At 38.0% G+C, this 12,776-nt stretch overlaps 1 protein-coding gene across 1 annotated transcript in view; it reads left to right on the top strand.

Moving 5' to 3' along the window:
- Positions 1–11,863, top strand: part of CPS1 (carbamoyl-phosphate synthase 1) — a 156,515-nt gene extending 144,652 nt beyond the window's left edge. Inside the window, exons 36-39 of the mRNA XM_027873827.1 lie at positions 5,703–5,762; positions 7,618–7,730; positions 9,586–9,715; positions 10,672–11,863. Coding sequence (XP_027729628.1) covers positions 5,703–5,762; positions 7,618–7,730; positions 9,586–9,715; positions 10,672–10,770 — 402 coding nt within the window. The 3' untranslated portion in view covers positions 10,771–11,863. The remainder of the gene's footprint in view (positions 1–5,702; positions 5,763–7,617; positions 7,731–9,585; positions 9,716–10,671) is intronic.
- The last annotated feature ends 913 nt before the right edge of the window (positions 11,864–12,776 follow it).

The raw sequence follows: 12,776 nt of genomic DNA, 5'->3' as shown, positions 1-12,776 counted from the left end.
TACATACATGTATATACATATGCATACATGCATATACATATACACATACACACATGCATATTTAATCCCCCTAACAATGCTGTGAGGTAGATGCTATTATTATCTCCATTTTATAGATGAGGAAACTGAGACACACAAAAGTTATGTGACTTGCCCAGGGTCACACAGTTAGTAAGTGTCTGAGCAGTGTTGTGCTGGAATTGGCTCCCTACATTGCAGGAGCTAAGTGCTAAATTTTCAGGATAAGCATTTACACCTTGGTAATCAGCAGCTGCTACAAATCAGGCCTTGATATATTATTTTGTTGATTGTCTAAATTTAATAATAATAATAATAATAATGATAATAGCATTTAGAAAGCCTACTGTGTGCCAGAGACTGTGCTAAGTGTGTCACAATTATCATCTCATTTTTTTTTATCCTCACAAGGTAGATATGTGCTATTATTATCCTCACTAGGAGGTAGGTACTATTATTACCCCCATTTTACAGTTGAGGAAACAGGAGACCCAAGGTGAAGTGTCTTGCCCAGGGTCACACAGCTATCTGTGTATCTGAGGTTGGGTTTGAAGTCAGATCCTCCTGACTCCAAGCTTAAGAAAGTAATGGAGAAAATTTAATAATGCAGATTAAATTTAAGAATGTGTTGTGTGTACAAATTTTTTTTCTTTTTGGAGAAATGGTTGCTAAATATTTGCCAGCACACTCCTGCATGTTGGTCATCTTAACTCCATATCAAGGTGCCACCTAACACCTTTAGAGAGAGAATATAAATTATTATCTACTAAGGCAAAGGTCTTTTTAAACACATAGGGTATTTTGCAAGTAGGTGGCCACAAAATTATCCCTAAGTTTCCTTTAATATCATTGGCCCCCTTAGTATAATATCTTACATCCCAATTGAATTTAATTGTATTGTTGTAAGTGGGAAAATTGTTCTTATTGTCAACTTTTCTACAGTGCCATTTGACTATAAATAATTTACTCCAGTTTAGATCAAGAGCTCTCTATATTAACCCAACCCCCACCATTGCACTATTTAGTGATGTCTGTGTAGTAGATAGCATCATCCTGACATCTGTGTTGCTACATTTCTCAGAACCATAATGCAAGCATTTTATCTGAAAATCCCAAATCCAAGTGACTGTGTGTTATGAATAGCCTTTTGTGCACCATGCAGAATTATTAGGGCAAGCATGGAGTTGTCAGTTCAGAAGTCCCCTATATGACTGTTGCACAACTATTAGGGCAAGATCACTTAGTTTTTTTAAATGTAACCAACAATTACATTAATGTGAACAATCTCATTTGAAAAATGAAATTATTCCCTTTCCTTTGTGTAAAAAACAAAACAAAACAAAAACCTCCCAGCAAATAAATCAGCTTGTACTTTTCATCTTTAGTAACTAATGGTTCTTTACGCAGGTACTTTCAATCAGCTTTTAAATCTGGGGCTACCCAGATGCAAGTTGACAGCTGTAATTTCTTTTTGTGGAAAGGCTGTTTTATGTGTCACAAGTGTTCAATACACGTTTGATAGAAGTTTGTAATGCCGTTGTGAAAGCCAACACTCTTGACCAGAAGGCAGAGTGATTCTCAGCCTGGGAACCTGCCGATACTGTCATGTTGGATATTTATCTTTTCCACTTGGGGTTCAGAAGTGAAACAGCTTCATAATGAGGTTCTGGGTGTTGTCTGGAGGTTTTAGAAGATGCACTTGGGTTACTATAAAATAGAGAAGGAGAAGCAGAAAGAAAGCCCCTGAACTAACGTTACTTCAGAGGTTTTCATGATGACCTCTGCCAAGGGCGTAGCATTATCCGTGACTGAATATGGCTTGAATGGTAGGCAGCCTACTTCTTCCTCAGAGAAGAGATGTGTAACACTGAGGTAGTGGATGACTTGATTCTGAGAGCATCCAACACCCCTGTCACCTAGAGGTTACAAAAAATTATCAACGGCCAGGGTCTTTGCGGCAGAGGAACTCCCAAGAGATGCAATTTAGCTTTCAATTAAAAACTCAAAATCAACAAATACTTATTAAGCACCTGTTCCATACTCAGCAGCCTTCTATGTGATATGGAGGGTATAGAGAGCAGTATAATGCTTGTTTACTAGAGGTACACTAAGTGATTTCAAATTCCAGGAGGACTTCAACAACATTTCAAAGTCCTTGGGTAGTGTTTTATTTACACTTGCATTATCTCAGGAATCCTCAACATGTCATCTACCTAGTTGAGGGGTAACCAACTACATTTGTGTCATGGACCTGTTTGGCAGCCTATGGATTTGAAACTTATGGATTGCTTCTCAGAATAATATATTTTTAAACATAAAACACAAAGGATTGCAAAAGAAACCAATGATATTGGCATATAGTTATCAAAAAACTAAAAATTCCAAGTTCACAGACTCCTTTGGGGTCTACAGACCCCGGTTTTATCTGACCTAAAGTTTTAGCGCTGGAAAATACTTTTGGGATCACTTATCCCTTCATCCTCATTTTATAGGTGAGAGTACCAAGAGCCAATTACTTGCCTAAGGTCGCAGAGCTAGATAATTGCAGAGCCAGAATTAGGCCCCATATCTTCAGAATTTTGTGTTATTTCTCCATCCCACACTGCCAAACAGACAATTCTCTGCCCTATTCTTTAAATCTCTCTGGAGAATATTAGTCTATTGTCTCCTTCATTAAATTGTTCCAGTATCTCTGACAACTTTTTGTCTTAGGAAATTTTTCTTACATCTAACCTAAATCCCTCCTGCTTCAGTTTAATCCCACTTTGTTCTGCTGTATCCTCAATGGAAACAGAAAGCAATCTAGTCATTGTCCTATATAGCATTAATTTATTTTCTGGAAGCCCACCTCTTTTAACCTTTCCTTCCAAACCCAATTTGTCAAGTCTTTCTTCACGTAAAGAAGCATAAGAAGGATTGAACGAGCTCCAGAGCTTGTAAGCAAGCTCTATCTGAAGACAGTATGGGGACTCTTTCTCTAAGCTTTGCTGTCCTCAAAAGGCTTTACAAGTAAATATCAGGAGGGGTATTTTTTAGGGTAAAATTGATAAACGTTACTAAAATATTGAAATATTTTGCTTAAATCATTGCTATGTGGTTTCCTATGTGGTTTCTAGCTTTTCAATCTAGTATAATAGCTTCTCTGTCATAATGAGGATATAAATGGAGGCAGGATGGGCCAGGCCAGGGATGGCTAAGACCCAGAAATCAAACATGCTCCCAGGGTGAGAACAGGTAATATAAACATGCCCAAAGTAGACAGTAGGAGGGTGTTTATACAGGTGGGCAGAAGGTGTCATGGGGTCTAGCCATAGCCAACAGGTAGATTTCTCAGATGATAGAGGGAGTACAGAATAAGAGGAGTCAGAAAATAGGAGGAATAGATATAAGTAAGCATCTTGGAAATTGAGAATAATTTAACAAAGATCCAGCTGTGGGAATTAGGCTTCCAGGGTAGGACTTCAAATCCTGTAAAAAAGAACTAGGACAGAGGTAGGAAGAGAAGCAGGTGAGAAGTAGGACCCTAGAGTTCTCAGTAAGGACTTGGGCATGAGGCACCCAGTTACCTGGACTGAGCTTGGTCAGGGGAGAGTAAGGCAAGAGGTTGGTTACTGTAAACTGAGAGGTAAAATCTCTGACTGTGTCACATAGCCATAATGTGTCAGAGATATGATTTCAACCACTGTCTTTTTAACTCCAAAGCTGGCTCCATATCTACTACGCCACTCTACCTTTTATGATATTATGGGGAAACTTTGAACTAGAGAACTTGGATATGCTATAGGTCACATTTTTTTTTTAAATCTCAGCAAGGCTGAGTTGAAGCTGAGTCTTAGAACCATTGACCTAGGTCTTTTAAGATCCTCTTTAACTAGGGACAAGATAATCCTGGAGTCATGTGGGCCAAGGAAGAACTTAGTTGTTGGGGTTAAATGGCTTCCCCTGAGAAGATGTGAAGTGTACTATAAGGGCAAGGATTTAAGTGCACCATTATAATATCCATGATCCCTCTATTTTAGTTCTGAGTTATTTTTTTAATTTAAAAAAGTGAAAGACATCAATTTTTAAATGGAGAGATAGTAAACTATTTATAAAGGTATAAGAATTTTGTTATAGAAGCCTAAATAATGAACCTAATTAAAATACCTTAATTGAAATGGTATGGTTTTCCGTGAAGCTATTTTTAAGTGGGCTGTGAACAAATATCTGCCCATATGGGAACACATTTTATTTTGCTTTGCTCATTTGATCAGAGCATCTTGCTTAGGAGATGTGGTCATGGTTTTGATTCCTATATTTCCTTTCTTCTTTTTCTTTACTGCTGCCCACACTACCTGTCCATTGAATGTATACTCTGGTTATACCTGTTAGCTTAGACCAGGGGTGGGGAACCTGTGGCCTTGAGGCCACATGTGGCCCTCTAGGTCCCTCGGGGGCGGCCCTTCGAATCCAAACTTCACAGAACAAATCCCCTTAATAAAAGGATTTGTTCTGTAAAACTTAGACTCAGTCAAAGGGCTGCACCCAAGAACCTAGAAGGCCATCAGTAGCCTCGAAACACCGTTGCTGGTGTCAACGAATCCTCCCAACTTCTGGAAAATGACTAAAATCATATGGTGTTGAGTCAGTTGTGTCATTTTCATAAATTAAAACAGTAATCCTAATGGTTCTTTCTCTTTCAAGTCCATCCCTGTTCCAGCCCACCATCTATGCAGCTGCCATATTGATATTTCTAAAGTATGCACCTCAGTTTGTCACTCTGTTACTCAAGAAGCTACAGAAAGCTCCCTATTTCCCCTAAGATAAGATACCAACTGTTCTGTTTGACCTTTAAAATCCTTTGACACTTGGGTCCAGTCCATCTTTCTTAGGCTTATTCTACCTCATTCCCCTTCATATACTACCTATGATTCTTTGGTCATGGCATTCCAGTTCTTGCTCTCATATCTTTGCACAGGCTGTCTCCCAAGATTGGGATGTATGGTTTCCTCATTTCTGTCTCTTGTCATTCCTAAATTCTTTGAAAGCTTACTTCAATTGTCACTTCCAACATGAGGACTTTCCCAATACTTCCAGTTGCTAAAGCTAATGCTCACTTTCCCCTCCCAAAATGATGTGGCATTTACATTGTATACACTTAAAATTTAAACATATGCATTAAGGTTATTTCCCTTAAATAGAAGGTAAATTCCTTGAGAGTAAAGGCTATTTTGTTTTTGGTCTTTTTAACCTATGTACATGGAGTACACAGAGTCTAGCACAAAGATGTTTGTTGAATGATTGAATGAAAAGATAGGATGACAAATTATAATGAAGGATTGTATGCCATTGACTTTTATGACAGCTACAGGGATCGGGTCTGGAAGCATGATTTCATAAGCATAGGGAATTCTTGGGTAAGGAAACTAACTCCCTCGACTAATATAGATTGGGAACTTCCATGCAACTTATGGTCATAGAGAATCGCCAAGATCACTGAGAGGTAAAAACTGACTGTGTCACATAGCCATAATGTGTCAGAAATATGATTTGAACCCCTGTCTTTATAACTCCAAAGCTGGCTCCATATTTACTATGCCACTCTACCTTTTATGATATTATGGGGAGACTTTATATTGTATATAATGAACTAGAGAGCTCGGATATGCTATAGGTCACTTATTTTTTTTTAAATCTCTTTTCAGCATTCCTTCCGTCCCCAATTCCTTGGTGTTGCTGAACAACTACATAATGAAGGTTTCAAGGTATATTATTTTAATTTATTTTTTTCCAAGCTGCTTTCTTTCAACACTGAAAATCTGGTCAGGAACCAGAACATTGGCTTCTGCCTGCAATGAGAACCTCAGGGAAAAGCAACAGGGCCAAGCCATTCCCTTTCAAGTTGAGAGAAGAAAGGCTTTGGTATCAGCATCTTGGTATGCCCCAAACTCGAATAAATTCAAATAAACGGCAGGGGCAGCCTTTAAGTTCTAAAAATAGTTCTTATTGGCTAAATGAGAGTTGGGAGACTAAAAACTTTGAAAAATTTCAGAAATGTATATTTAAACAAGTGAATACAGTATAATAATAAAACTCCAATGCATTTCCATATTTTTTTTAACTTCTTTTCTTGGTTACATAGGGAATAATGGTTGCTAGATGTTGCAGGTACAAGCAAAGCCTCATTATAGTGGATGCCATCACAAAAAGAGGTTCTTTGGAGCAAAGGCATTTCCATGGCTGGCCCACAGCAACTGTGCTTTGTTGATCTGATTACAATGAATTCTCCATAGCAAATAACAAAAGCTTTCTCTGGTCCTTATCCAAAACACTCTCTATTATGAAAGGATCTGATTATGTGCTATCAGCAGGTGGGGAGAGAGGAACTGAAGAACTGAGGAGAGCTGAATCTGGGTTGTTTATTGCTTTATTTATTGTTCTGATTGTGCTGTAACAGTAGTGACTATTTCATTTATCCTCAGCCTTTACCTTCCTCTAGCATTCAGATCACCTAGGCCTATAAAGCCCTGAAAGTCTAAAAGACCCAAGTCACCTTTCCTTATCCTGCTGGGAACACTTATTTCACTTGTTACTTCACCATAGAAAGATAAGCAGTTTCTTTCATTTTCTGCTCCACAGATGGAGAAAGTGATTTTTTTTTTAATACGGTGTATTCATTATAACAAAATCTCACTACAACAAAATAATTAGGATGGTCCATAGAGATTATTGTAGCAAACTCTCAGGATAATGAGCTGACCTGAGCTATACTATAAATAGCCTATTTTTAGTATTAGAACATCCTGACAGTTATTTTGTTCCTTGAAAATATTTACACAGAGGAATAGTTCTAGTTTCCGAGAGATTAATTAATTTATGCAAATTATTATATAGCCAAAAGAGATAACTTATATGAGGAACTTAGAGGATATTTCTATCCTACTTAATGTAAGTTCCACGGTCCTTGGAGAATTTGGTACATCTAACTTCCATTAAAGAAACCCAAATTATAAAAGTCCAAACTTGCCAAATAGACCCAGAAAGGGGTAGGGTTTCTTTCTTCATTAAAGGATCAATTACTTTACAAAAGTGCTTACTGTGGTTTTCCTTTAAAGAACCCTGGAATCGAAATCAGTAAACACCTGGCTTTTCTACCTACCTCAAGCACTTAATAACTGCTTTTGACCCTTGACCTCCATTTCCATATCTGTAAAATGGGTATAATAGTATTACCCTCAGGAATATTGTAAGGCTCAAATAAGGTAACTTATAGAAAGTACTTTGTACAACTTAAAGGCCTTTACAAATACCAACTATTTTTCCTTATTATTGTTAAAGGCTATGCATTTAATTTGTGATTTGATTTAGAGAAATATGATTTCTACACACATAAATCAGAGTAGGGCTGAGTTTGTCAGGAGAAAGTTTTAATCATTAGGGGTCCCCTAGTATATCACCACTTGTGTCCCCAGTTTTTAATGGTTATATAGGATTTCCCCTTTATAATTAGATTGCAAGAATTTTAGCACTAAGAGCACATTGATATCTGGGCTCCTTAATAGTTCATTGACCACTTGGAATGCTCAATCTAAGCTGTTCCCTTTTTATTTTCAAATGCAGCTGTATGCCACAGAAGCAACTTCAGACTGGCTCAATGCGAACAACGTGCCAGCTACCCCTGTAGCATGGCCGTCTCAAGAAGGACAGAACCCCAGCCTTTCTCCTATCAGAAAGTAAGAATTGGGCCAAGTTTGAGCTGTTGGGGAAGGTTTTGTTAGAGATGTAAAGAAGAAGAGGTCAGGCCTGGGAATTAGTATTTGGGATTCATTATAAAGATTTGACGCTTACTCTTTATGATTGCAGAGTGGTCCTTTTTGAGTGGTCCTTTTTAAATGAGGAAAACTCACCAATTAAATATTTTTAAAATATCATGTATTTCATGGTAAAATAAAGTTTCATTATAAATCATCCTTCTCAGTTATGGACTTGATCGTACTGTGATTCAAATCATGTTTGTTGTGTGCATAGCAATGTAGACCCCAACAACATGGTGGCAGCTTAGAGTAGGGGTCAGATGACCTGGGTTGGAATCCTGGCTCTGTGATCGAGTCCTGTCAGCCCTTTGGGACTCACTTTCCTCATACAGAAATGACAACATGTCTATTATTTTCCTCACAGGGTTTTGGTAAGACTCAAATGAGTTAATATTTGTAAAATACTTGTGGACATTCAAATGATATATACATTACTGGATGTGTGATCTCATCAACACAGACACCCCTCTAGTGATGCATCTCACAGGCCTCTCCACATTTACCTGGCCTGTGAGTAATGTGTTAAAGTGGTATGCACCTATGTATCAATGTGAACTCCTGTTTTGTGTAAGCCATTGTTGCAGGTGCTGTGATAATGTTATTTGCCATTTAGTTATAAGGATTGGTATTCTCTAGGGGAGGGTAAGATTTTTATAGGATGTATTATTTCCAGATCAGTGTACACGCCTTCAGAGGTATCGTTTCTATTCATCTTAATGAAATTGTGTGGCAGAGATACAGCACACCTAGTTAAGAATATACATCCAGTCAGACAATTTTATTACTGCCTACTGAAGAGTCGTCATTTTGTATACAGAGTGATATGCTTTGAGTTAGGGCCCTGGAGAAGTCAACCTGTAAATCATCCTTAAATAAAGGCAGAAAAGGATGGCCTCGTACTTGCACCTTAGTTTCCTTCCCCGGATACTATGTGCCACTTGGCTAGGACTTTATCAAACAATAATTAGCACAACTTCATATGATTTGACATTTAAATGTCTCAGTCTGAGGCATCAAGGGAGCAGACAAATGGAGAGTTTAATTCAAAATCAGGTTACTTGCTTCTTCATGCCATCTGCTAAGAGTCACTGGACTAGCGGGCAATGAAGCAAAGCTAATGCTAAAAAGGGGAGTGGTGGCCTTTTCTCAGAGAGAAATAATGTCCTTGGGAACAGTGAATTGTCCATCAAGTTATCGATCACTTGATTGTAGGATATTAGCATATTAAACAGAAAGCAGATCCTGTCAAAATTCACTTGAGTGTCTTTTGGGAGCATAAGGATAAAAGTATCTCTACCATTCTTAAAGAAACATAATTCCAACCTTTAGTTAGAGATTAAGGAAGCTGCATGGAAGTAGGGCCCTCCTGGAAATTAATTTAAAAGGTCAATCAGCTCGCCATGGAAATTTATGACTAAATGCAAAGTAAACATGGTTCCTTGTATCTTCCATGGATTGTAATAGAAAAAAAAAAACAACAGCAACATTGAACTAGAATTTAGAATGTTAGACTTTAGTCCTTCCTCTCTGTGTCTGGCACATGGGAAATGTTGCCTGGCTTATTAGCTGTGGGGCCTGGGAGAATCATCTCATCTTTCTAAACCTTTGTTTTGTCATCTGTCAAACAAGGGCATTAGACTAGATGCCTTCTAAGTTCCTTTCCAACCCTAAAACACTACGATCCCTTGAGTAGGTAATCTAGCTCTAAGGTACTCACATTCCTGTGCTGACATTCTGTGATTCTCATTTTTCTTGCCCCTCTCTCCTTGTCTAGGTTGATAAAAGAGGGAAGCATTGACCTGATCATTAACCTCCCCAACAGCAACACCAAGTTTGTCCATGATAATTACGTAATCCGCAGGACAGCTGTTGACAGTGGAATTGCTCTCCTCACTAATTTCCAGGTATGTTTTCCCATCGGGATGAATATATTGCATATGGAACATTCATTGTTTTTGACCAAGTGCCCATTTTATTATGATGATTCTTTTAAAATGTTTTAGTCATATGTATCATAAAATATATGTAAATGTATTTCCTGTCTTCTCAGAGTTTAGGCCAGTGAGGACATTTTGAAATGTGGCTTTGAAGTGATTATGCCAATAATGAAGGGCTCAGGCCAAAACTGGGTGATTGGTAGATTGCCAGTTAGAGAAAGCCTCAAAGCCAGGATCTAGTCTCCACCTCTGATCATACACGCTAACCCTGGGTAATTAATTTAATCTCTTTTAAGAAGCTCTCTAGACCATAAGTTGCAGAGAAGATACTGATCTGAATTGGTAAAGGAAATTTCCTCACCTGGGAGTTGACCATAGCAATGAAAGAATAGTTTCAGTCACTTTTCTTATGCCTATCTGCCCACCAAACCTTAAAGAATTCATGAAATACAAAAGGATGATGTGTGTTGAAATAGACAAACTTTAGATGCAAAGTACCATTTAAAAAACTATGTTAGTCATAATTGGAGCCAAAACCGTTGTCCAGTTACAAGGTTCGGTTCACTGAAAATGATTTTGTCAGGTATGTCCAGTTTCACTTGCACATAGTGTTCTTAATTTATCACAGAGAGGGGATTTTTTCCCCAAGACTCATTAAACCATCTACCCATAATATTGTATTTTTTTTCTGACCCGGTTTGAATCTTTATGGTGAGTGAGGCAGAAGGGGTGGGGGAATAGACATTCATGGTGAACTGTGAAATGTACGAGAAAATCTTAATCAAATAAAAGTCTGAGTACCTTTCATTCCGTGGCCCTTTAAAAATTTGGATCAGTATCACTGACAGCTTCAGTCTTACCTCATAAACATCCACTGTCATGTCATTGGGGTTACTAAAGTGCCTGCCCATGTCTGTTTCCAGGTGACCAAGCTCTTTGCTGAAGCCGTGCAGAAATCTCGCAGTGTGGACTCCAAGAGTCTTTTCCACTATAGACAATACAGTTCTGGCAAAACCGTGTAAAAGATCAGCCCACCCTCGTGAAATCTCAGAGCCATGTGTCCGTTCTCCAACGGATGCACAGAATTCTAGACTTTGATCCCCAGACAGAGAACTCTCTTTAGTCCCAATTGTGTTATGTCAATTTGCTTGGTTGTGTCCTTAAAAAACTTCATCTTTTTAGTTAGATAGTTGTCAGTCACTCTGTCAGGTCCTTGGACAGTAAGCCCTTGCAATTCCTTCGGGCTTTTCATGAGAGCCTACCCCATGAATGGTGCCTTATTTGGGACACACACGTAATCCAGTCCATCGCCCTCCTTGGCAGCTGATATTCATTATGTGGCAAACCTAAATCATTGGTAGCATAATGGCTGGAAAAAAGAATGTTTCTCATGGGTAGCTCCATCTTTTTAACTCTATTTTTTTTTCTACTTGAAGACTCTCACTGAGAATTATCATCTTTAAATAACCTCTGCTACACTCAGGTGTCTTTTGTCTTTTAAAAATTGAGTATGCTACCCAAACCTCATTTCCCTGGCATATAATTTTATTCTATGTCCCTTTCTATCATTCCTGAATATCAAAGTTGGTATATTTCTTCCTTCCTTCTCCACCTACCTAGCTCATTTAGTGATATCACAATCTCTTTCCAAGGTATTGAGTTTGATGTGTGTGACAAGAGGTCTTTAAAGTATGGATTTCTTTAAAGGACACAAATTTGCAACCCCTTTGTGGCGCGTATGGCAGAAATAAAGCAGCTGGGGTTTATTTTGTTCATTTGTTTTTAACCTTGGCCTAGTATATTCTTTTGCAATCGACAGATTTATAGGTTTTCCCTCTACTCTCAGCCTCCCTGGCCATAACGACTCTTTGGAATCCCTCTGAAGTTCTGGTTCAGTCCCTAGAGATTACACCTTCCGTGTACCTAGTGAGTCCCATGCTGTGTTACGACTTACACACCATTTAATCCTAAAGAATCCCTCCATTCCTCCTACTTAACCTGAAAGGGCAGAAGAACCCTTCCCACATGGCAGTCTTTTGGGGTTTTAAACGTTTTGTATTGTTAAAACTGCTTTGATTGTTAACATTGAAATAAAATGCTATTGAAGAGAAGTTAGAGGAGTGTCTTTGTATTTTTTACCATCTTATCCTAAATCAGTTTCTTCGACCAGGATCAAATCACTTACTCATTCTCTATACTAATCAGTACATGATGGGAGCAAAAGGTTGTTCGTAATAATGATCATAAACATTTGTGTTCTCTATTCCAAATGATTTTTCGCTTATTCCCCAAGCTGCTAGTTATCCTTGTGATAAAATATTATTGTGCTGAGTGGTTACATAGCACCCTGTTTTTCCCTACTATTCTCTTTGCTGCTGCTATTATTTCTAATTATACAAGTATATTATAAAGGAAAATTCAAAGGTGTAGATGATATATGGCAAATAGAAACAAAAAAAAATCATCACCATCAGAGAATGCATTCTGGTGGCTACTGTTTATACCAATCAGCATTATAAGATGGCCATTAGCCCTCAAATAAGATTATACCATATTAATCTAAGTTATATATGTAAAAATAAATCAAAGGATATAATAATTTAAACTTCACTTATATTTCTCCTAATAGCCCTGTGCAATAGGGGAAAGTGGTATCATTTATAACCTTTTTGTGGAGAAAGAAACTAGAAATCAGAAAGAAAAACATACCAAGGACACAGAAATTGTTAGAATCCAACTTCTGCCTGATTCAGTGCTTATTAGACCAGCCATTGCCATATAAAGAATCCCCCCCACATATGCTAAACAGCAGGACAGTGTAACAAGTTAGTATTTGCCATCATTTTACATAGTAGTATAGCAGCTCTTTGGGCAGTTTTAAAGTTATGCTGATATTATGATGGCCTTTGAGGCTGTTGTTTTAATTCTCAATTTTTTATTTCACTTCCTCTTATCCACATGATCTTCGTATTCTAATTCCATGGCACTAGAAGTGTTTCTAGTAGAGTGAGGAAGGAGACACTAGGCT

Source organism: Vombatus ursinus, unplaced genomic scaffold, assembly GCF_900497805.2.
Source record: "Vombatus ursinus unplaced genomic scaffold, bare-nosed wombat genome assembly UNPS02014802.1, whole genome shotgun sequence".
NCBI classification, from domain to species: domain Eukaryota; kingdom Metazoa; phylum Chordata; class Mammalia; order Diprotodontia; family Vombatidae; genus Vombatus; species Vombatus ursinus.
The sequence above is the reverse complement of the archived record's forward strand: the minus strand, read 5'-3'. Positions and strand labels throughout refer to the sequence as shown.